The 26,280-nt window shown below is 43.7% G+C and overlaps 1 protein-coding gene across 1 annotated transcript in view; it reads left to right on the top strand.

The window, feature by feature from the left end:
* The first annotated feature begins 734 nt into the window (after window positions 1-734).
* SMARCAD1 (SWI/SNF-related, matrix-associated actin-dependent regulator of chromatin, subfamily a, containing DEAD/H box 1) overlaps window positions 735-26,280 on the top strand; it is a 107,825-nt gene continuing 82,279 nt past the window's right edge. The window contains exons 1-3 of the mRNA XM_063458621.1: window positions 735-782; window positions 8,593-8,730; window positions 9,616-9,763. Coding sequence (XP_063314691.1) covers window positions 8,613-8,730; window positions 9,616-9,763 — 266 coding nt within the window. The 5' untranslated portion in view covers window positions 735-782; window positions 8,593-8,612. The remainder of the gene's footprint in view (window positions 783-8,592; window positions 8,731-9,615; window positions 9,764-26,280) is intronic.

Genomic DNA, 26,280 nt, shown 5'->3' with positions numbered 1-26,280 from the left:
GTGACTAAAAAGGTGTGCTGATAACCTTATTTTATTCATGTACTTAGTTAATGTACAGTTAGAATAATGAGCAGCGTCTCTAGTGATGAATAAAAATGACTAAAGGAGCTGCAGGCTGCCCTAACTGAACATTGAAAGAGCACCATCAGGAAGATGCTGTTGCCATGGAGAACAGACGAGTGTAAAGAGAACGCACAGAATCCATTTCCATTCGGAAGCTCGGAGCTCAAAGCTGTTGAGACAATCTACCTGCAGAGTCTCTAGTGATGCGCACTGTGAACTACATTCTACTAGTGAAAGAGAGTTCAGCGAACCCTGCGACATTATTGTTATGTTCAATAAATTGTCTCCGGTGAGCACCGGTAAACACAAGCATCCCCAAACTCCGAAACCATTGTGTAATATTAGAATTCTATGCAAATGAGATATGACACCGATTCATCCAATGTGTCTCCAGTGCACGGTCCATTTTGGTGAAGTCCGTGTAACAGCGGTATAAGTTTGCTGACTGAAACCTACTCATATACTTAGGCAGAATGGCTGACGTTTTAAAGGAACAGTCCCGGCACCGTACTGAATTGATGCAAATGCCTGTAATGTTTCTTTAATGAAAGAGCCATAACACAAAGTGTCAGCCCCCACATACAGTTAAGTCAGTGACGTGGGCGGCGATATGTGCTACGTAGACAGGCCTCCCCGCTCCCACCATCCCGGCTTGTTCTGACGTCATCAGCCGTCGCCCTGTGTAGGTCCCAGAGAGCCCGCGGGAAGCAGTGGAAGAGGTGAGATGTATATTCTGTATCAGTGTTGGAATTAGCTGTATAGAGGCAGTCCGTGTGTGTTCACCCCGGGGCAAAGACAAGGCGTCTGACTCATCATTACTGAGGGCGTGAGAGGCTGCTCTGACAAGATATGTGTGTGATAGGGAACCGGGGAGAGGACCTCTTACTGTGTATCCATTGTTTGTTCATGGTCACCTGACCAGAGCTAGTCATGTGCTTGTTTTGTATAAAATCTAATTAAATATGTGTTTGTATATATTCAAAAAGCCTGCACTCTAGGATAAAGTTATCTATTGCCCGGTGCTTGTACACAAGAAGATACAGGCACCAGAAATATAATCGTGATGGCCCTGATGAAAGTTTTATAGGAATACTGAAATGTAGACTTTTTACTGTTTCTCAAGTTTTATCTTTTTTTTTTTTTACAAAACTCCTGGAGTGCTATATTTTGATAACTATTAATGTTTTTAAAGGACCACTCTAGGCACCCAGACCACTTCAGCTTAATGAAGTGGTCTGGGTGCTAGGTCCCTCTAGGTTTAACCCTTTTTTATATAAACATAGCAGTTTCAGAGAAACTGCTATGTTTATATGAGGGTTAAGCCAGCCTCTAAATCCTCTAGTGGCTGTCTCACTGACAGCTGCTAGAGGTGCTTGCGTGATTCTCACTGTGAAAATCACAGTGAGAGCATGCAAGCGTCCATAGGAAAGCATTGTAAATGCTTTCCTATGCGACCGGCTGAATGCGCGCGCAGCTCTTGCCGCGCATGCGCATTCAGCCGAAAGGGAGGATCGGAGGAGGAGGAGAGCTCCCCGCCCAGTGCTGGAATAAAGGTAAGATTTAACCCTTTACTCTCCCCAGAGCCGGGCGGGAGGGGGTCCCTGAGGGTGGGGGCACCCTCAGGGCACTATAGTGCCAGGAAAACGAGTGTTTTCCTGGCACTATAGTGGTCCTTTAAGTGCGCGGTGTGTGTGTGTGTGTGTGTGTGCGCGTTCTGGCCAAATGTTTTGTGTGCTGGTTGTGTGTAATGTGTGCGCTGGCAGGCTGCGTGTGGGCGCACACGCGCAGGCTGTGTGCTATGTGTGTTACGAGTGTGCAGGATGTATGTTTAGTTTGTCTGTTGTGTAGTGTGAGCGCTGCATCTCTTACTCTTGCCCTACCTAAATCTTTTCTAAACTGTATCGGGCTCTAATACATGGAGCACATGCCTCAGACCACAACCTCTGTAATTGCTACTCGCGGTTCAGGCACTTACTGAATTAGCGTGCACACTGAGAGTCTGCAATGCTCTAAAATGCGGTTGAGTATGTCGGAAATGCAGATTGGTAGTCTAATGAGGTCTCAAAGTGTAGCGCTCACACGCCATGGCCAAAACTCTGTCCTCTCCGTAACGGACGTCGGGATATACAAATTTCACATCCCTGAGTTTTCACTCAAGAAACCAGAAACCAGACTGGTCTACTGGTCGCCCACATGGACCTTGTTGGGGACTCCAACACAAAGACACAGACCAATTAGAACAGTGATTAAATGCACAACATTCCCATAACAAACATACAATCATTAGAAAATGATTTGACTACTTACCAATGCACATCATGGTATTCTTCAGTGGTTATTGTTCTAGGAGTCCCCTTATGCCAACCCTGGTTAAGCGGTCAAACTATTTGCTAATAGTTTGACACTTACTTGGATCTGTCCGATGCCTATGGTACTTCCAGTCTGCAAAACTATGGTAGTGTGCAAGTCTACATTAACGTACCAATTTGTTTTCCATTGTTCACAGCTGAAGTATTTAGACCTGAACCAAGCCATCTCACAGAGCCAGCTAAGTGCACAAGAATTTGTAAACTGTTTCACAGCTTACTCTAAGGTTGCACCATAACCACTATAGCACAATGTAGTGGTTATTGTCATTAAAGGGACACTGTAGTCATCTGAACCACTACAGCTTTATGTAGTTATTGTGGTATCTGGTCTTTGGGGGCTTCTTAGTGTAAGTGATGCCTTTTCTCTGAAAGGTGTTTGCATTGCTGCCTAGGAACACCTTTAATGGCAGTCACTCGGCCACTAGAAGTGCTTCTGCACTGGCGTTCAGCGTCTCAATGCTGTGCATGGAGGCGCCGAACGTTCTCCATAGAGATGCATTGATGCAATGCATCTCTATGAGGTGATGCTGAGAGGTGCAGCGTTGGTTTTTTTCAGAGCATGTGCAATAGCCTACCAATGCTTTCTCATAAAGTTTGATCTCAACCGTAGAGCCCGCTCCACCTGCGGTGGAACCGGCACTGTGTGGGAAAAAAGGTGAGCTTAACCACTGCTTCACTGTTCTGACGGGGGCTGGGGATCTAAATAGTGGGGTTAACACTATACTGTCAGGCATACATGTTTACATCATATCCCTTTAAAGGGACACTAAAGTAGGACTTGCCAAACTTGCTTTGAGTCTAGGAGCCAGCTAAAAAAGTTAGGAGCCTTTTTTTCCCGACAAAAAAAAAAAAATTCTTAAAGGAACATTATAGTTACCAGAACCACTAGAGCTTAACCCCTTAAGGACAGAGCCAAAAGTTCAACCGTAATTCACCTCTTTCATATTAAGTGCACCCACACTTTTATATATCCTTTTATTCAGGAGAAATCAAGCTTTCATTTAACATCAAATATTTAGCTATGAAAAATAATTTAATATGAATAAAATGTATAAAAAATATTTTTGTAGTTCTGTGTGACGTTTTAACTGTGAATGTCACAATACTGTTAGCTTTTACTGCAATAAAATACACATATTTGTATTCAGCGATGACTCACGTGTAAAGCAGTACCCCCTATGTACAGGTTTTCTGGTGTTTTGGAAAGTTACAGGGTCAAATATAGCATGTTACATTTTTCATTTTTATTACATTGAAATTCGCCAGATTGGTTACAATGCCTTTAAAACCGTATGGTAGCCCAGGAATGAGAATTACCCCCATGATAGCATACCATTTGCAAAAGTAGACAACCCAAGGTATTGCAAATGGGGTATGTCCATTTTTTTTTTAGTAGGCACTTAGTCACAAACACTGGCGTTAATATTTATGTGTGAAAAATGCCAAAAATGAATTTGAACGCCAGTTTTGGCCAGTGTTTGTGACTAAGTGTTACTAAAAAAGACTGGACATAACCCATTTGCAATACGTTGGGTTGTCTACTTTTGCAAATGGCATGCCATTATGGGGTTAATTCTCATTCCTGGGCTACCATATGGTCTAAAAGGCAGCGTAACCAATCTGGCGAATTTCAATGTGAAAAAACTGAAACACAAGTCTTATATCTGACTCTGTAACTTTTGAAAACACCATAAAACCTGTACATGAGGGGTACTGTTATACTCAGGAGACTTTGCTGAATACAAATTAGTGTTTCAAAACCGTAAAATGTTTCACAACAATTATATTGTCAGTGTAAGTACCGTTTGTGTGTGAAAAATGCAAAATACTGCATTTTTACTGATGATTTCATCGTTTTAATACGATTTACTGTTTTGAAACACTAATATTTGTGTTCAGTGAAGTCTCCCGAGTAAAACAGTACCCCCCCATGTACAGGTTTTATGGTGTCTTGGAAAGTTACAGGGTTAAATATACTGCAAGCAAATGTAATTCTCTCGACTTTCTGCCTGTGTTATCAGGTTATATTGTATAAATATATAAGAAGAATAAAAATATATATATATATATATATATATATATATATATATATATATATATATAATTATTTTATATCAAAATACAGTTGGAACGAAATTATACAAATATATTTTTAATTAATTATTCTTTTCATTTTTAACGTATATGTTTATTTTATATTATGCATATATCATTTTACGTGTATTTTAAGATATATCTAATTATATATTTTTATTTTACACTGTTTTTAACCTTTATTGAACTTTATTACAGACAGAAGGGGGACTGTCATTCCAGGCAGTCTCCCTGCTGGCACTGCTATGGACGGCTATTCTGTCCATGTGATTATGAGGTCCTTGCAAGGACCTCGTGATCACATGGCCCAGGAGGGCCGGATCTGATGCGGGGGGACTGCCTGGGATGCCAGGCAAGTCCTCCCATCGCGATTGCCGGCAGGGGTTCGCCAGCAAGCAACCCCTGGGGACGTACTATGCCGCCGGGCGTTTCGATCCAGGTCCCCAAGGACGGCATTGCACGCCCGCTGTCCTTAAGGGGTTAATATACTTGTTATGGTGACTATAGCCTGTCCCTGCAGGCTTTTAAATGTAAATGCTGCCTTTTCAGAGAAAAGGCAGTGTTTATGTTGCTGTCTAGTGACACCTCTAGTGGCCTTCACTCAAATGGCCACTAAAGTGACTCTTATCCTACATTCTAAACTTTCCCCATAGATATGCATTGATTCCATGCACCTCTATAAGGAGATGCTGATTGGTGCCGTATTTTGCAGCACTTGCCCAATAGCTTCCCAATGCTTTCCTAAGTATTGGATTGGCTGATATCATCAAGATTCATAATCTCTGCTATGGAGGCAGGTCAGTTGAGGTGAGAATGGCACATCATTGGAAAAATTGCAATTAAAAATCACCATTCCAATGTAAACTGCGGTGGTGCTGTGACCAAAACGTACACACTTACTTAACAGAGACACGGACTGACACACACTCACTGACAGGACAGACACGCATTCACAAAGTACATTTTTTTTTTTTAATTTGATACACTCAAGTAGATGCACACATACATATACAGACATACACACACTGTGACAGATAGAAACGCATACAGAAATTGTTTCCCTCTGTTTCCTGTAATTACTTCCTCCCGGCACTGAGGCCGCGCAGGGGAATGGGCGGGTGTCCGGCTCTGTGGAATGGCGACAGGCGTCGAGTAGAGCCATATTTACCTAGTGTCCTCCCTGTGTGGCCTCAGCATAGGGAGGAAATAATTACAGTTCCCTGCACTTTCTCCTGGCAAGCAGAGAGCTTAATGGGGATGGAGGGAGCGTGCTGACAAATCCAGGCGCCAGAACAATATTCTTAGACTCCTGGGATCTGTAGAGCCTTGCACTATAATCACCAGTGCAAGGTGACTGTACCTAAGGGCTTTTTAATCTACACACTGCCTTTTCAGAGAAAAGACAGTGTTTACTGTCTAGTAACACCTCTAGTAGCAGTCACGCATCGCATGGAGGTGCTGAACCTTCCTCATAGAGATGCATTGATTCATTGTGTCTCTATGAAGAGATGCTGATTGGTGCTGAAGGGTTTGCTCCAATCACCATAACCACTTCAATGATTTGAGTAGTTACGATGGCAGGAGTCTGGATGTGCACATTTCTGTTTGGAAACACTGCAACTCCAGGTTTTTAATACAGACATATAATCCGTTTTGATCTGGTGGCTAGCGACACCCCTGGCACACGTGACTTAGGCAGCCCAGAACATTTTTTTTTAAGCTACACAATATCAGATCTGAGCCAAAACTACATCTGTCATCGGCGCACTGGAAATAGATTAAATAATCTTCTTCCTTGCAGGTAGCGTTTCCTTTAAATAATTTTTTTTGTGGCAACATTGGATCATTCTAAAACAGTATGCCCAACCCATGTAGGTGACTAACCCTGTGTATAATGCAGAGATAAGACGAGTAAAGGATCATCCTAGTCTTTAACAGTAACTAGCATACTTTACAGCAAAGAAAATATTAAAGCGGCCCTCTGATGGTCTCCCCGTCATTTGCTTTCCCTTTCCTTATACCTCTTTAATCTCCGTTTCTGAATCCTGCTTCCTCCTTGCCACTTGCCTTTTATTTATATCCATCATCTTTTCTTCCTTGTGCCCGATCTCTGAGAGCAGCCATTTTGTTTTCCTTTGTCTATGATGTGGTTTGCCTTCTGTGGGATTTATTTCACTGATGCATTATGGGTAATTATGATTGGCAACTGAAACTGCACCTTGGCTTATAAGCTCCTCCCATTATCTTTTAATTTTTTTTTTTCTCTCATTCTTCAGCTGGACTGTTATACATTAGGAAAAGTAGTGCCAGTTTTCCTGAGTGCTTTAGTTTTTAGTCACAGAGAACTGAATAGAAGCAAATAAAGTAACATTTATTTTTGGTGTCAGAGCTGCTTTTTCAAAGGGACACTATAAGCACCAAGATAACTTTAGCTGAATGGAGTGGTTTTGGTGTATAGATCATACCCCTTCTCTCTTATTTTGGAAGTACCGTATTTTGTTTCGGACTATAAGATACACTGGAATATAAAACACACATTTTAAGTAGAAACGTAAAAATAAAATGACGTACCTTAATTACAGTGAACGTCTGCTTTTGTGTAGTGTATACTGAATGCTGTGTTTGCAGGGTATCTAGTGTGTGTGGTTGGGATGTGGGCTATGGTGTTGCGGGTGTTATGATAATTACAAAAATTTAAAAAATCCCTTTAAATTTTTTAAATAATAATTTTGTTTATACCCCTCCCGGCTTCTTACCTCTGGCCAGGGAGGGGAGACACATAGTTTCCTGGGGGTCTATGGAATCAATGTTACACTAGGGGCAGACTCTACGTGCAAGCCCTGGCATGATGCAGCATGGAACGTTGCAGTGGTAACCCAGAAAAAAACAATTGTTTGTGTGTGTGTGTGTGTGTGTGTGTGTGTGTGTGTGTATGTATATGTGTATATATGTGTGTGTGTGTGTATATGTATAAACACCCATTATTGTTCCTGCCTCAGCCGTATTCATGTCCCTGTGTTATGTACTATTTTTGTTATCAAACTGGCTTTACGCCCAACTTCGTAAGTGAAATGTTTAGACTATAGACACCATTTCACCTTGCTACGCCAGGTCAAGTTCCTCATTATTTTGTCATGGCCTTGTCTATGTGCCAAGAAATCAAGACTTAAAGGGACACTATAGTCACCAAAATAAGTTTGGCTTATTAAAGCAGTTTTTGTGTATAGATCAGGCATAGGCAACCTTCGGCACTGCAGATGTTTTGGACAACACCTCCCATGATGCTTTGCCAGCTGGAGTGCCGAAGGTTGCCTATCCCTGGTATAGATCATGCTTCTGCAGCCAGTTAGAGAGCACACTTGCAATATGTCCCCCCAACTCCACAAATTCTCTGGCATAAAGTGGATGGACATAAGGACAGCAGCTTTGTCCCGGCTTTAACCCCTTAAGGACACATGACATGTGTGACATGTCATGATTCCCTTTTATTCCGGAAGTTTGGTCCTTAAGGGGTTAAAGTAAGGTGGGCCTCCAAGGATTTCAGGCACTTGTTCCGCCCCTCTGTGATTTAACTCCTAAATGGCAGAGAATTGAGTTGCTTGAACATGATCTATACACTAACACAGCTTCATTAAGCTAAAGGTGTTTTGATGGTTAAAGAATCCCTTTAAAGAAACACCCCAAGTACCATAACCACCCCATGTTTGCTGCCATTGTTATGGTGCCAAGAGTGCCCAAAATGGTTTACCTACACACAGTGGGAGACACCAGGGCACAGCAAGCTGTAGTGGTGCTTGGAGTGTTCCTTTAATAATGTATAGCTTGATGTTACACACACACATTATACCCACTGTTGGTTTACTGCCCACCTTAAGTCCTTTGTCTGTTTATACATTAGTAATGTTTAATATATTTATACACTTGCTGTAAAACACAGTGCGCAGAGTAGGGATGCCTGTTCAATCTGTGCCTGTTGTAGTGAACAGCAAGGACTAGGGAAATTCTGCACCTTACCATTTGTATTCTCTGTTTGTGTTGGCACTTATATTTATTTTTTGTGAAACAGGCACAAGGGAAGTAAGCATAATGAGCGGGTTTAATTTGAATCGCTTTCGCTATGACAAAAATAAAAGCAGCACTGCCGCAAGCGTATCGGGAGGAGACAGACCTAGTACTCCAGTGTCTGAACACACGGATAAAAATGGTAAGAAATAGCTACATTTTAGATAATTTTCCCTCCTCCCAGAATGGAGCCTGTTTCTAACGCTAAGCAATTCTAGTACAGTACATACCACTAATGTTCATCAGAAAAAGATGGCCAACATTCCTACATCTTAATATTTATCAGCCTTGCTGCCAAGAGAATGAATTGATTATTAACATGATATCTACTATGAGGGGAAATTAATATTGAACCACCTGGTTGATTAATGGCAGCTACTCACTGAAAATATTCATGAAGTGGCCACAGTTTAGGGTTCACATGAAAGTTCCGAGCTGGAACTGAAACTTCAACACTTCTCTTTTTAACACTTGTAAACTGGAATAAAGGAAGATACATAAAAAGATTTTTAAAAAGTCAGTGAGTGCTGATATAATTCATTGTGTGTGCATATCTTTGTAACCCCTAGGGTGGTGTTGCTGCCAGTGGCATGTTTTTTTAATATATAATATATATATTTTTTTTTCTTCAAAGCACCACACAGGACCGCACCAGCTGTGCATTTACAACTTGCTGTTACTGTCTGCACCTTTATTACAGAGCAGATGCCAGTGTAAAATAACAGACGAGGGAGGCATATGATACTTCCTGTGATGAAATGAACTGCTGCCTTAAAAAAGCAGCCATATAAAGAAATCCAAAAAATTATTGGGTTGTGCCGCCTCCCCAATCTGCCACCCAAGGCATAGGCATAATTGGCCTGTGCAAAAATGCATCCCTGTGTCCCATTCCTAGTGTTGTGTTAAACATATACATTGTATGAGGTTAGCAGTAATTTAGTGTTAATTTAGTGGAGGGGGGGGGGGAGGGAGGTGGTGTTTGTGTGAGTGTTTACAAGAAAGTAATCTTTTTGGCATTGTTCTGCAGTAACCAGTATACCTGAGACCCCTGAAGCCAAGAGGTTGAACTCATCAATTTTTTCGAAAAATAAAGGTGTTCATTTCGAAGAGTCAGGCTCAGACTCTGAAGAAAACACAACAAACTTCAGCTCTGTCCAAAGAAATCAAATGGAAGAGTAAGTTCTGTAAATGAATACTGATTTCAGCATGTGTTTAGTTATTTATGGCTGAAGTGCTCAAACGTTTACCATTCCAAAAACTGTTGGTTACATCTCTAATGAAAACATTGTAAGGGTTATTCACTGAAGTGAGAATTGTCAAGAATTAAAACTTTGATTTTCCCTTTAAGGCCAAAGGAACTGAACTGGAAGCATATGACTTTTTCCAGTTCCAACTAGTTTTGCCTTAAATTAGAATTTTACTGTGAATTCCCAACAATTCTCACTTTAGTGAATAGCATTGTTTGCAAATTTCTGGATTACAGAGTTCAACTTGTTATGTAAGGGTATAATTTTGATGCCCCCTACTCTGGCTAATTGACATTTAGGATAGTACAACTCTGCCTTTATAACTATGTATTTTTCGTGGAGATATTTCCCTAACCTATCCTTGTGATTGTAACCTCCTGTTGTAGCATGGTGTCACAGACTGCGGTAAACAATCTTCTTTAACCTCCACGCCAGGGATTCCCAACCTATGGTTCGCGTACCCCCAGGAAAAAATCCTATTCTCCTGGGAATACAAGGGAAAAAAACTCATAATGGCAGTTCTGCCGGTGTAACCGTACCGCACAGGTTAGGAACCGCAGGTTGAGGGTCCATCGGGTGACCCATGCACTTTGGGCCACCCAATGGACATGTGCCATGAGGGGCCGGGTCATGGACTGCAGTGCTTTAACAGCACAACTGGGCCCCTCTTATCTGTATGGAGAGCTGGGAGGAAGTGAGAGCTGGACTCACTCAGTCCTTAAGTCCCAACAGTCCTAGCCAGCAGTAGCCACCCAAAAGGTATGAAAATTTTGACCTGTATGTGTGTTTTTGGTTATCTGTGTGTCAGTGTGTGTGCGCCTGTATCTGCATCTATGTGTGTGGCATTATTTGTGTCTTTGTATCTGTGTGTCTTAGTGTTTGTATCTGTGTCACTGCATGAGAGCTTCTGTGTGTATCCGTGTCTGTGCAACTGTGCATGTATGTCAGTGTTTGTTTCTGTGTCATTATTTATATCTGTGTTTGTGTGGTTGTATCTGCATGTATGTCTGTGTGGTTGTATCTGCATGTATGTCTGTGTGGTTGTATCTGCATGTATGTCTGTGTGGTTGTATCTGCATGTATGTCTGTGTGGTTGTATCTGCATGTATGTCTGTGTGGTTGTATCCATCTGCGTGCATGTCTGTGTGGTTGCATCCACCTGCGTGCGTGCATGTCTGTGTGGTTGCATCCACCTGCGTGCGTGCATGTCTGTGTGGTTGCATCCACCTGCGTGCGTGCATGTCTGTGTGGTTGCATCCACCTGCGTGCGTGCATGTCTGTGTGGTTGCATCCACCTGCGTGCGTGCATGTCTGTGTGGTTGCATCCACCTGCGTGCGTGCATGTCTGTGTGGTTGCATCCACCTGCGTGCGTGCATGCCTGTGTGGTTGCATCCACCTGCGTGCGTGCATGCCTGTGTGGTTGCATCCACCTGCGTGCGTGCATGCATCTGCGGTTGCATCCACCTGCGTGCGTGCATGCATCTGCGGTTGCATCCACCTGCGTGCGTGCATGCATCTGCGGTTGCATCCACCTGCGTGCGTGCATGCATCTGCGGTTGCATCCACCTGCGTGCGTGCATGCATCTGCGGTTGCATCCACCTGCGTGCGTGCATGCATCTGCGGTTGCATCCGCGTGCGTGCATGCATCTGCGGTTGCATCCACCTGCGTGCGTGCATGCATCTGCGGTTGCATCCACCTGCGTGCGTGCATGCATCTGCGGTTGCATCCACCTGCGTGCGTGCATGCCTGTGTGTGTGCGCATCTGTGTCAGAGTTCATATCTGTGTGATTTTTGTGTCTGTATCTGTATGTCAGTGTTTGCATCTGCATATCAGTGTGTCTGTGCAACTGTATGTGTGCCAGTGTCTGGTATCTGTGTCTGTGTATCTCCATATTTGTCACAGTGTTTGTTTCTGTATATGAAGGATTATTTTTCTCTCACACACACATATATATTTATATATCTATAGTTACCAGAGATTCCTTGTACTCACGCTTTAAGTTGTATTTGCCAGGTGCTTGAAATCGAGGGGAAAAGATGTATCCATAATAGAAATGTGATCAGCACTCATGGTTCAGGAGCACATGGAGGGCTGGGAAGGGGGTAGAGGAACACATGGAGGGCTGGGAAGGGGGATAGAGGAACACCTGGAGTGCTGGGAAGGGGGATAGAGGAACACCTGGAGTGCTGGGAAGGGGAATAGAGGAACACCTGGAGGGCTGGGAAGGGGAATAGAGGAACACCTGGAGGGCTGGGAAGGGGGATAGAGGAACACCTGGAGGGCTGGGAAGAGGGATGGAGGAACACCTGGAGGGCTGGGAAGGGGGATGGAGGAACACCTGGAGGGCTGGGAAGGGGGATGGAGGAACACCTGGAGGGCTGGGAAGGGGGATGGAGGAACACCTGGAGGGCTGGGAAGGGGGATGGAGGGACACCTGGAGGGCTGGGAAGGGGGATGGAGGGACACCTGGAGGGCTGGGAAGGGGGATGGAGGGACACCTGGAGGGCTGGGAAGGGGGATGGAGGGACACCTGGAGGGCTGGGAAGGGGGATGGAGGGACACCTGGAGGGCTGGGAAGGGGGATGGAGGGACACCTGGAGGGCTGGGAAGGGGGATGGAGGGACACCTGGAGGGCTGGGAAGGGGGATGGAGGGACACCTGGAGGGCTGGGAAGGGGGATGGAGGGACACCTGGAGGGCTGGGAAGGGGGATGGAGGGACACCTGGAGGGCTGGGAAGGGGGATGGAGGGACACCTGGAGGGCTGGGAAGGGGGATGGAGGGACACCTGGAGGGCTGGGAAGGGGGATGGAGGGACACCTGGAGGGCTGGGAAGGGGGATGGAGGGACACCTGGAGGGCTGGGAAGGGGGATGGAGGGACACCTGGAGGGCTGGGAAGGGGGATGGAGGGACACCTGGAGGGCTGGGAAGGGGGATGGAGGGACACCTGGAGGGCTGGGAAGGGGGATGGAGGGACACCTGGAGGGCTGGGAAGGGGGATGGAGGGACACCTGGAGGGCTGGGAAGGGGGATGGAGGGACACCTGGAGGGCTGGGAAGGGGGATGGAGGGACACCTGGAGGGCTGGGAAGGGGGATGGAGGGACACCTGGAGGGCTGGGAAGGGGGATGGAGGGACACCTGGAGGGCTGGGAAGGGGGATGGAGGGACACCTGGAGGGCTGGGAAGGGGGATGGAGGGACACCTGGAGGGCTGGGAAGGGGGATGGAGGGACACCTGGAGGGCTGGGAAGGGGGATGGAGGGACACCTGGAGGGCTGGCTAGGGGGATGGAGGGACACCTGGAGGGCTGGCTAGGGGGATGGAGGGACACCTGGAGGGCTGGCTAGGGGGATGGAGGGACACCTGGAGGGCTGGCTAGGGGGATGGAGGGACACCTGGAGGGCTGGCTAGGGGGATGGAGGGACACCTGGAGGGCTGGCTAGTGGGACAAATGGTGGCTGGGAGTGTGCCTGTATCTGCATCTGTGTGTGTGTGTGTTAGTGTTTGTATGTGTCACTGCATGAGAGCCCCTGTGTGTATCCGTGTCTGTGCAACTGTGCATGTATGTCAGTTTGTTTCTGCGTCAATGTTTGTGTGGTTGTATCTGCATGTATGCCTGTGTGTGCATCTGCATGTATGCCAGTGTGTGTATCTGTGTGCATGTATGCCAGTATTTGTTTCTGTGTCCCTGTGAGTTGTCATATCTGTATAATTTTTGTGTCTGTATCTGGAAGGGAGGGCTAATAGGACACATGGAGGGCTGTGGGGCTCATGGGACAGCTACTGCGACACATGGGAGGACTAATGAGACGTACAGGGCTGGGAGGGGATATAGGGACTCGTGGGGGGCTGGGAGGGGATATAGGGACTCGTGGGGGGCTGGGAGGGGATATAGGGACTCGTGGGGGGCTGGGAGGGGATATAGGGACTCGTGGGGGGCTGGGAGGGGATATAGGGACTCGTGGGGGGCTGGGAGGGGATATAGGGACTCGTGGGGGGCTGGGAGGGGATATAGGGACTCGTGGGGGGCTGGGAGGGGATATAGGGACTCGTGGGGGGCTGGGAGGGAGGGCTAGTGGGACATGTGGAGGGCTAGGGGGCAGCTATTTGGACGGAGGGAGAGCTAATAGGTCACATGGAGGGCTGGGGGCTACTGAGACACATGGAAGACTGGAGAGGGTGGAATGAGACACATGGAGGGCTGTGGAGTAATGAGACACATGGAAGGGCTGGGGAGTAAAAAGACACACAGAGGTGTGTGGGTAGAAAGAAAAAGAGGGGTTGGTAAAGGGGAACAGAAGACACACAGAGGAGCTGAGGAAGACGAACAAGAGACACACAGAGGGGCTGGGAAAAGGGAGAATTAGACCCACAGATTAGCTGTGGGGAAAGATACGCATAGAGGTGCTGGGGCCTGGGAAAGAGACTCATAAAAGGGCTGGGGAAAGGGAGAAAGAGGCAATGGGGATTGTGTCTCCTGCTCTCCCTGCAATTCAGAGTTAACCGGTGAGAGAAAGACGTCGTATTAAAGGGACACTAGAGTCACCAGAACTACTACAGTTTAAAGGAACACTATAGTCACCTAAATTACTTTAGCTAAATGAAGCAGTTTTAGTGTATAGATCATTCCCCTGCAATTTCACTGCTCAATTCACTGTCTTTTAGGAGTTAAATCACTTTGTTTCTGTTTATGCAGCCCTAGCCACACCTCCCCTGGCTATGATTGACAGAGCCTGCATGAAAAAAAAAAACTGGTTTCACTTTCAAACAGATGTAATTTACCTTAAATAATTGGATCTCAATCTCTAAATTGAACTTTAATCACATACAGGAGGCTCTTACAGGGTCTAGCAAGCTATTAACATAGCAGGGGATAAGAAAATCTTAATTAAACAGAACTTGCAATAAAGAAAGCCTAAATAGGGCTCTCTTTACAGGAAGTGTTTATGGAGGGCTGTGCAAGTCACATGCAGGGAGGTGTGACTAGGGTTCATAAACAAAGGGATTTAACTCCTAAATGGCAGAGGATTGATCAGTGAGGCTGCAGGGGCATGTTCTATACACCAAAACTACTTTATTAAGCTAAAGTTGTTCAGGTGACTATAGTGTCCCTTTAATGTAGTGGTTCTGGTGTCTATAGCCTGTCCCTGTTGGCTGAGCACTGTAAATGCTACCTTTTCAGAGAAAAGGCAGTGTCTACATTGCTGCCTATGCACATCTCTAGTGACAGTCACTCAGACAGCCACAAGAGGTGCTGCATGGAGGCGCTGATCGCTCCACATAGAGATAAATTGATGCCGTGAAACGCAGCGTTTTGCCACACATGCGCAATAGCCCCCCCCAATGCTTTCCTACGGGAATTGAATTGGCATTGACTGAAATGTATCCAGTTGTAAGCCAAAGTGAAGAGTACACTCTTATTACTTAAAAAAAAAAAAAACACAAGAAAACAAGATAGCATTTTTTTTTTACACTGCTGTGCAATAGATTTCAGTTCAGATGACCAAACTTTTCTTAAAGGGAAACTCCAGTGCCAGGAAAACAATCCGTTTTCCTGGCACTGGAGGGTCCCTCTCCCTCCCACCCCCCAATCCCCAGTTGCTGAAGGGGTGAAAACCCCTTCAGTGACTTACCAGGGGCAGCGACAGGTCCCACGTCGCTGCTTCCTCCTCCCCCGCCGCTCCTCCTTCTGGTTACGTCGGCCGGTGGGCGAGACTGATCTCGCCCGCCGGCCGAGGAGACCTAATGCGCATGCGCGGCAATGCCGCGCATGCGCATTAGCGCACCCCATAGGAAAGCATTGAAAATGAATTTCAATGCTTCCCTATGGGGAATAGAGCGACGCTGGAGGTCCTCACACAGCGTGAGGACGTCCAGCGACGCTCTAGCACAGAAAACCTGTGCTATGAAGCAGGAAGTGTCCTCTAGTGGCTGTCTAATAGACAGCCACTAGGGGAGGACTTAACCCTGCAAGGTAAATATTGCAGTTTTAAAAAAACTGCAATAATTACACTTGCAGGGTTAAGGGTAGTGGGAGTTGGCACCCAGACCACTCCAATGAGCTGAAGTGGTCTGGGTGCCTGGAGTGTCCCTTTAATATATCAAGAAAATTGACTGAAACAGTGCTTATATGCAAATGCTGGTCTGCTTAAAATAAATCCTCTCTTTTGTTTATTTTTAAGCCTTATGAGTGCTTTCTTTCATGTTTGATTGATGGTTTTCAGTTTTGTTTTTTCTACGCTTCCATATCTGCACACTATGCTGGCGCGATGCATTATGGGGCTGGTATAAATTTATTTTTTTCCAGGGCTGCTTTTCATTCCCAGTCCAGCCCTGCTCAGATGTTGCAAAAAGGGAACGTCCTTAAAGGGATTCTATAGTGCCACAAAGACAAAGCCCTTTCCTGGCCCTATAGGCTCCTGCAGTGCCCCCCTCCCGCGCGCTCAACGGGTTAAAACCCCTTAAGCCACTTACCTGAATCTAGCGCCGATGTCACTCGGCACTTGGTCAGCCGGCGTGGGAGATCTAATGTGCATGCGCGGCAATGGCCGCACTCGCATTAGGATTTCCCTTTTGGAAAGCATTATTTAATGCTTTCCTATGGGGAAAAAAATTATGCTGGAAGTCCTCATATAGAGCGTGAGGACATCAATCGTCAGATAACGGACCAAAGGTCCGTTTTAATTTAGGAAGTCCCTCTTGTGGCTGTCTGGTAGTCAGCCACAAGAGGTGGAGTTAACCCTGACAGGAAATTATTTATAATTACCACTTTAGGGTTAAGGGACATGGGACACTGCACCCAGACCATTTCAACGAGCTGAAGTGGTCTGGCTGCCTACAGTGTCCTTTTAAGGAACACATTGGGAACAGGTGGGACATTAATGGCCAAATACAAAACAAACATCACTGTTTAGTAGATACACCCCCCCCCCCCCAAAAAAAAAAAAAACATGCATGCATTTAATTATGCATTTTTGTCATTAAGGGTATATTTAAAAATAGCAAAAGCTGCAGTTCTGTCTTAAGACCTTTGCAAGCTATCCTCTTCTTCCCTAGCTCAGATTCTGTGACTTTCACATTACAGACTTCCTAATGCAGCTCAATGCAATGTCTTCGAGAAATGTGTTCTGGGCAATTGCTTGCCTCTTAAAGAGATACTATAGTTACCAAAACAACTTTAGCTTAATGAAGAAGTTTAAGTGTATAGGTCATGCCTCTGAAGTCTCACAGCTCAATTATCTGCCATATAAGTTAAATCACTTTTGCTTCTGTTTATGCAGCTTCGCCACACCTCCCCTGGTTGTTACTGGCACAGACTGCATGAAAACAAAATATGGTTTCATTTTCAATCACATGCTAACTTTTTAAAAGTTTCTCTTCTTCTCTGTAAATTGAACTTTACATACAGAAGGCTCTTGCTGGGACTAGCAGAACAGGAGATAACAAATTCTAAATTAAACAGAATTTGCAATAAAGGAAGTGTAAACATTAGATGACTCTTTACAGGAAGTGTTTAGCAAGGCTGTGTAAGTCATATGCAGGAAGGTGTGACTAGGGCTGCATAAACAAAGTGATCCTAAGTGGCAGGGAATTGAGCAGTGAGACTACAGGGGGAATGGTCTATGCACCAAAACTGCTTCATTAAGCTAAAGTTGTTAGTCACTGGACCTTTGCAGAGGACACATTTTTCACACACAAAGCATTTCAGCAAGTTAAAAATACATTACAGGGGGGCGGACCCAAGCAACTGAGCTCCGGGCTATTGGAGTTATTTTCACCCCATTTGAGCCCCAATACCCCAACATACTTGCTCCAAGGGTGTCCCTTAATACTAGGGCATCGAGATAGGCCGTAAAAACTGAAGCCGGACTTGCACATCGGAGATCTCCAATGCCAAGCAAGCGGTGCGGTTGGGCCCTAGATGGCCGACTACCCCGAAACTTACTCGGAATTATCCGATGACTTCTCATTCGAGGATGAGATGGTAGAAATGCCCGCAGCACAGCCCCCAAAGCCGGCCTCCACAGGCTCCGACACCACTCCGATAACTACCGAGGTCCTGAAGGCACTTCTAGCAGGCCTCCAGAACACTATACTGGCGGATACAGTAAAGATCTGCGAGGACATAAGAGGCCTATCCAACAGGATGGGAATCCTGGAAAATACTACTGGAGAGCAAGCCCAACAAATTGCTTTACTACAGCGGAAGATCGAGGATCTGCACAAGCCGAATAAAACTTGTGACCCACACTTTGCTGCGCTGGAAGGCAGAACAAATGTTAAAATCCAATACATTATGGAGGATGTGCCGGCAGCGGAATTGCCTCACCTCATTAGATATCTATTTGCAGCATTGCTGCCCTCGAGACAGGGTAAGGCAGTGGGTCTGGATGGATTCTTCCTCATCTCTAAGTTGTTCAAGGATCCAAGGGAGATCCCCCGGGAACTGGTGGCCTCCTTTCTGAGCGGTAGGGACAGAAACGCAGTAATCGCAGTGGTAAAAGACCGCACACCCTACGACTTTGAAGGCATGCACCTCGCTTTTTATGCAGATCTCTCTGGCTACACCTTGGCGTGGAGAAGAACGCTGGCACCCTTCACAACTTTGCTCAGACGACATCAGGTGCAATATCGCTGGTGAATTGCGCACATACTCCAGGTCCTTAAGGACAATGATAAATGAGATACACGATGAAATATGAGAGACACAATCTAACAGAAGCAAAGGTGTTACTGGCCACCCTAGCCCTTCCTCAGGACTCTTTGGCAAACACAGGGCATAGTGCTGCAGAACAAGCCCCACACAGATCGAACCCTGCTACAGCAAAGCAGTGTACTCCTAGAGTCCCCACCGGACCACACAGCAGCGAACATTACCTGAACAACCATGAGGACCGGTGAAAACACAGAGTTTGTATATCATTGACCGTTATCTTGTTTTGTGCTCAGTTTTCAGTTCTTCATTATTTTATTGTGCCGTGTTCTTTACCTCATTGTGTTATTTTTTTGTAAGATAGTAACTATGCATAGACCACCCTCAGCTCGATGTGTTACCCAGCCTCGGTATATCCCTCTCCCCCACCCCCTGCCTCTAAACGGCACTATACAATAATAGAGCTACACAGCCTTATTAAAGGTGTTAAACCTCCCAACGTAACAGTCATCCAGTATTGGCCCTCTCTAGTCATCATCCAAGACCCCTGTAGTGACCGCGCATAAGGAACCGACCTGGGATGACCCTTTGCAGTTTGAATGTAAATTTTTTTTGTTCTAATTCTCACTTTTAATCTGAAAAGATTAGCTTCTACATTTCACAAAAAAAAATAGTCCGTTCATAGAGTGTATGCTCATTGTCACAGTGCATTGTTGATTACTGCGAAAGAACTTGTCATAACGACCACTATTATGCATTCTGAAATGTTTTCTCTGTGAACCGATACCAAAAATAATTTTAAAAAAATGTCACGTATACTGATCCATGATGCAAAATGAAAACTTCAGTCCAGATATGAAAGAAAATTGCTGTATTTCCAAACAGGATCCATCTACATGATTAAAAACAACGGGGAGATATTAAAATGCCACTATTTGTTAGTAGCACAAAGCAAACAAAAACATAACAAGTAAATTGACTTATGGATTACGGTATATAAACTTTAAAGTTCAAAACACGCCCTAAGCGTCATAATTAGTTTTTGCATTTATCACACACAAAAAACCTAACCGCTTTACGTTTGGCCAGGGTTTGTGATGAAGAGGCTACTGAAAAAGGACATACCCTGGCCTGTCCCCTTTTGTAAATGGTATACCATATGGGGTAATTTTCATTCCTAGACCACCATGCGGTCTCAAAGGCAATATGTGCTGTGCAAACCAAGCTGACAAATTTAAATGTGTAGAAACTGAAGTGGGCAAACTCTATATTTGACCCTATAACTTTACAAAACACCATGAAACCTGTACATGGCGGGCATCATTGTTTTTGTTAGACATTGCAGAATACAAATGTGTTTTATTGCAGTAAAAGGGAACATTATGTCATTCACTGTTAAAATTCCATGCAGAACTTGGAAAATAAATTGTTACTTTAACACAGTGTTAGATTTTATTCAAATTCTGTTTCATTTATAAATATTTAATGTGAAATGAAAGCCTTATTTCTGTTGAGTAAAATTACAAGTGTGGGTGTACTTAAAGGACCACTCTAGGCACCCAGACCACTTCAGCTTAATGAAGTGGTCTGGGTGCCAGGTCCAGCTAGGGTTAACCCATTTTTTTTTTATAAACACAGCAGTTTCAGAGAAACTGCTATGTTTATAAATGGGTTAATCCAGCCCTCACATCCTCTAGTGGCTGTCGCTAGAGGCGCTTGCGTGATTCTCACTGTGAAAATCACAGTGAGAGCACGCAAGCGTCCATAGGAAAGCATTGATAATGCTTTACTATGAGACCGGCTGAATGCGAGCGCAGCTCTTGCCGCGCGTGCGCATTCAGCCGAATGGGAGGAGAGGAGGAGGAGAGCTCCCCGCCCGGCGCTGGAGAAAGGTAAGTTTTAGCCCCTTTCCTCTCCCCAGAGACTGGCGGGAGGGGGTCCCTGAGGGTGGGGGCACCCTCAGGGCACTATAGTGCCAGGAAAACGAGTATGTTTTCCTGGCACTATAGTGGTCCTTTAATATGAAAGAGGTAAGTTATGGTTGAATAAACATACAGATTGAATTCTTGGTTTTGTTTTGGTTTTGGTTAGAACTTGTACAATTGTTTCTGTCCTTAAGGTGTTACGGCTCTCTTCTTTTGTTAAATTTTGTCAGATCTTAGAAAAAGGTTATACAAAACCCAGCATGAGTCCCATTTAGGTATACTGTAGTACAAATGCAGAACGATAAGTCCTGCACTCACTTCCATCACTGGGCGGCAGCAATGACTACAATACAAATCGGCCCCAATATATAGTAAAAACCAAAGAAAAACAAGTTACCTGTGCTCTCACCTTAATCCCTATGTATTTTTAAAACAAATGGAGGTTTTTTTAGTTACCTCCAATGGCCATGAGAGGATAAGCCCACTTGCCAACGTCAAGGCAGACCCCCCACCAGGTGGGTCCTAACTATAACCATTCACCTTGCTTCCTGGAGCTTCTGGCAAAAATCTCTAATGAGACAGAAAGGGGTATTTTTGTACTGTAGTACAAGCATGTCAAACTTGCGGGCCGCATGCAGCCCACAATGGATATATTTGCAGCCCACCCACCCTGGGGTCACTTTGTGTTGTGGCTGCGGATATTTCCTGTCTGATTTTTCTCTTCCCTCCCACGGCCGATCACATGCTCCCGCAGGCCAGCTACTCCCCCTTCCCTCCTGCTCGCAGTGCCAGAGGAGCGTCTGGCCTGTTTGAGAAGAGCAGTGCTGGACCTGGAGGACGAGTGGCTCATTTTAAGGTAGGGGAAGAGAGGGGTTTTGGGGACCTTGTGCAGTGTGTTAAATTGGGGAGAGGGGGCAGGGTATTAACACACAAGTGGGTGGCTACTAAAAAAGACTGGACATACCCCATATTGAATACCCTGGGTTGTCTACTTTAAAAAAATATGTACATGTAAGGTGTGATTCGGGGATTTATGACATATAACAGTGTTACAATGCCACTATTGATAAAATAAATATATATATATATATATATATATATATATATATATATATTATTGATATATTGAAGCAGCAATTTCCTACTTGTACTTATAGGCCTACAACTTGCAATAAAGCATGTAAACCTAGGACAAAATTTTGAATCTATTTAGCAGTTTTTTCATAAGCTTTTGTAGAGAAGTAAGATTTGTCAAGTAAAAGTCCAAAAACATGTTTTTTTCTTTTTTTTTTGTTTTTTTATTTTCACAAATTTTTTTTTTTTGTTTGTTTTTTTTTAAAGTAAAATATGACATGATACAAATAACGGTATGTAAAGAAAGCCCTTCTTGTCCTGAAAAAAAACAATATATAACTTGGATGGGAACCGTAAATGAGAGAGAAAATTACAGCTAAACACAAACACCACAAAAGTGTCAAAACTGCTCTGGTCCTTAACGTAGAACATTGCAAAAACAGGCCGGTCCTTAAGGGGTTAATTTGTCAAGGAAGTTGGTCTGAAACATTAGTTATATGCAAATGTTTATCTTAAAATAAATTTGCTCTTTGGTTTACTTTGAAGCCCTACGAGTGTGAGGACGTCCAGTGTCAGGCAACTTTTTTGTACTGTACTTTTCAAAATAAACCCACGTTTCTATGAAAATTTGAGTTTTAGTTTTTTTGCAGCCCACATAAACTTAAACCTTGTTTATTTGGCCCGTGTTAGCTTTTGAGTTTGACATGTTTGCTGTAGTAGGTAGTGGCACTAGGTGGAGAATGAACCAGTGAGGACCAAAGGGATGTTAACAGAGACAGAAGTGAGACATTTAGTGACTAGCATAGCTGTCTGGGACCAAGATCCCCAGAGAACCAAGAAAAGCTTTGGAGCCACATACAGAAGTGCAGGAGTAATTTTGCAATTCTTAAAAAACGTCAAGTGTAATGGGAAGCCCCAAGGTTACCTTCTGAAGTACTTTCAATGGGTGTCTGTGAAAGGGAGATTTGTATGCCCTTTATTGAACAGGACCTCCTTAGTGTGGAAATAATAAAGACGGGTAATAAAATGAGTGGAACCCCCAGGAGCTGAAAGTCCTGATGAGCATGATCAAGAGGAACATCTCTGTCAAAACAGAGGGTAAGTCTGCCTGTTGCACATGTTCTGTGCAAACACTTACCTGCATGTCCTTAAACTGGTAGCGGTTGGAAATATCATGCATACCTCCCAACAAGAGTGAGGGGAGAATCGGGATGGAGTTGGTAGGGCCTGAGGGAGCCTCGCAAGTGATGATCCCTGAGCAGGGGACAAGCAGGCAAGTCTCACCAGAGTTTTTTTTTTTTTTTTTTAGATGCTGAGGGTAAAGGCTAATAATTAAGGAGATAGTATAGTCATTATAGGATTACTCCAACCATTTTAAATATATATTATTTTATTTTTTTTATAATGAAAAATGCTTTGATTGGGTAGTTGGCAAGGTGACATTCAGGCCTCCCCTTGCAGTCTCGCCGTGTGCACGAATGACTGATATATTTAATGCACAGTATTGACATTTAGCAGTCCAAAACAGAGTTCCAGGCTCCCAAAGTCACATGTGCCTTGGGAATAACTAGCCCACAGCATACAAGTACCAATATCTCACTATATACACCTACTGACTCCTACCACCGTGACCACTTCTAAAACTCTGTAAGATGCAAGGGACATAAGGGATAAAAAAAAGACAGTGCTGCTTTAAATTCTATCTTTTAGCTGATTTAGTAAATAACTTAATTTTTAAATATGGCAATCCCACATACAAATTGGGTTGTCATTTACTATTATGATCTTAATTTTTTAGCTATATAGTCCACTTACAAACATGGCATTCTTCCCTTTATGTGGAAAATGGTTGCCCCTAAATTAGAGAGAGCAACATGTTCTGGTTATAAGCATATAAATACATAAAACACTACACCGCATACAAATGAACTTTGTTAATCGCTGAACATTATTAAAAAAAACTTTACTTTCTCATATCAGAAGATTTTGTGGCTTTAAAATCTTTAAAATTTCAAAGGATGTCTTTAGAGGTTATCTGACTGTGGTGCCCTGTGTGTTTGTGCGTAAGTGTGTAACACAATTTCCACCCTTTACCTCTTCGGCAGGTTCTGTCATTAGACAGCTGTTACTGCAGACAGCCGTGAGATAGAACGTGCCTTCTCCTGCTGGGTAGTATCACATGACATATCTGTTTGGCCCTCCATATAAAGAGGCATTCGACTGAATCCTTATGGGAGGGGATGCATTTATTTAATTTGCACTGTGACCATGTACTGTGCTCTTTTCTGCTCTTGGCTCTGCAGGAGGTGGTAACCTCCATTGAACATTTATTTTATTTTTATTTTTTGCCAGGGTAGATCTAGCAGTGAAGATCCAATCCTGACATTTGTCAGTGTATTTTTACATTTCATTCTTGGACTAGAATATAACTAAAGTGATTGAAATATTTATTTTTTGGTTTTGTGATGTTTGTAAAATTAAAGAGCAAAGTTCAGGGTATTTTCCTTAAATTATCTTTTTTCCTTAACAGGCACATATAATGTCTGTATTTTTATTTGATATCCTCTTTCTTTTTCCCATGTATCCCTAATACTCACTGTTATTTAACATGGCGAAATAAGAGGTGCAAATATCACCCATGCTCTCTTTACACACTGGCTCTACATATGAAAACATTCTTGCCTTCTCTTACATTCTTGACCTTCACACAAAAACGTTTCGTTTTTTGTTTTTTTTTCCTACCAAAAAATTACAACCCTGCTTTTCCCATTCAATAGCAGTACACAAACTCCCCCACATACACACAATGACACATCAGCCAACAAAATGTTATTTAAACATTAAATGCTTTTAGGAGCGTGGTCATCCAAAGACAAAAGCGAGAACACATGGAGTGAGAGCTCCGATGACACAAAGCTCAAGCTACTAAATACAGCGATTTTTCAACTGTGTTTTTCGATTAGTTTGTCATATTCACTTAAGATGATACTTTAGTCTTCTCCAAAAGTATCCAGAAGTGCTGAGGCCCTTACATCAGCTAAAAATTACCACCACATGGAGCAAGATGACAGCTGTTCGGCAGTTAATTCTCCAGCCTCCGACAGTGCATCACATCAAGAGCTGCTTTTTAGACAATGATGTCCAGGTATCTGAGAAACAAATGCACGCCATACTCCACAACCTACACAAAACTTTACTGATTTTTGATCCGTAACTGCTGACCTCCACCATGGAAGTTGGGACAGTGAACGGACATCTTACAGAATAAAACAGATAAATTGTGCATTGCTCATAATGAACTGGTAAATAAACTGAGCAAAATTAAGGGATATTATAATGCTCTACTTAACAAGGTAGCTGTTCCCCTATACCAACATTTCTGAATTTGCTGATCTCCACAATGGCATGTAGAAAGGAGTTCCTAACCGTCACCATACTATTGTGGTTCCACAAGGTGGCTTATATGTTGGGCTTCCCCACATAGCTATTAGTTTTCAGAAATAAAATATGAACTGTTATCACCTCTCCAGATGAAGCTCTCTGTATTATGTGACACTTAAACTTCAGGTTAGGAGACACATTTGTTCTTTCTTAAACATTCCATCAGTTGTTATGGACACCCCCAACATCTGCATCCGCCTTGGACCTTCAGTGTAAGGTTTTCTTTCTTCTTACATGGATTGATAATTTGGTGGCTCCACCCCATCGACTAACCCTCGCCCTGTTGCCCACTCTTGGGTTTTATACATCTGAGCTTACCCTGTCATTTTGGCTGAGAGCAGGTATCATTTCAGTCTTCCAGTTACTTGCCCCATTTCAATTAAACAGTTTTCCTGTCTTCAACAGGAATTTGCTTAACTTTATAGAGAGCTCTTCACCCACTTTTGCATCAAACCTATACTGGGGGGAGCACCACACCGGGAAACCAGAACCTCTGTTGTGCTAAATGCACGAAACGCATAAGACAGTGGTTCCCGTTTCCTTGGGGGGCTGTCCCCATATTGGTTATGATGCTTAATGCTAAACCCCTTTTGTTGTTTTTTTTTTTTTTGTTTGTTTTTTAAAAGAACAGTGTGCCTTTTCTATTGTTTGTGTTTAAAAAAATTATCCACACATTTCATACTGTAGCTTTCTTAGGTGAATCTTTCTGTTTTTCCTTTAAAAAGTTGGCCTGCACAGGTTAGAAATCTTTCCAAAGAGACCTTCTTTTAATTTTATTTTTACTGACCCAGTAGATTAGTGAAGCACTTGTCAAAACTTGGTTTTATTGGGAAATGTGTCGTCCTGTTAAGAGGTATGTTTTTAAAAAAAACTTGCTGGTACAAGAAAGATTCCATTTGTTGCATGGATATATCAAGAATATATGGATTGTATGCCAGCTTGTTGATGATTAATTTTCTAAAGTCCATTTGTTGTGTACATACCGGTATTATTTTGAGAATTAAGAGCTTAATGTGTTCAATGTTGTGTTTTATTAAGCCGTATAATGCTTAATGGTTATGTTTTAACTTGGGCCATTGTTTGACAAGTACCAGAAAACGAATCCTTTTGAATGTGGATTAGTTATTTTAAGTGTTTCATAGCTGGGCATGTCAAGCAGTAATCTGGACAAATCTCACTTCAGACAATGCTGATTTTATGTGGCAAATGGTTTTCTCTGGGTTGAATTTGCTTTTGTAGTTATGTTTTAAGAACCCTCTTAATTGATGTTTAGCAGTATATTAATGATATAATGACAAAAAAAACATACAAAAAGAAATAAAGGCCTAAAGTAGCATCCAAATCTTTTT

This window comes from Pelobates fuscus, chromosome 6 (assembly GCF_036172605.1).
Source record: "Pelobates fuscus isolate aPelFus1 chromosome 6, aPelFus1.pri, whole genome shotgun sequence".
Taxonomy (NCBI): Eukaryota; Metazoa; Chordata; class Amphibia; order Anura; family Pelobatidae; genus Pelobates; species Pelobates fuscus.
This window is presented reverse-complemented; position numbering and strand designations above follow the sequence as displayed.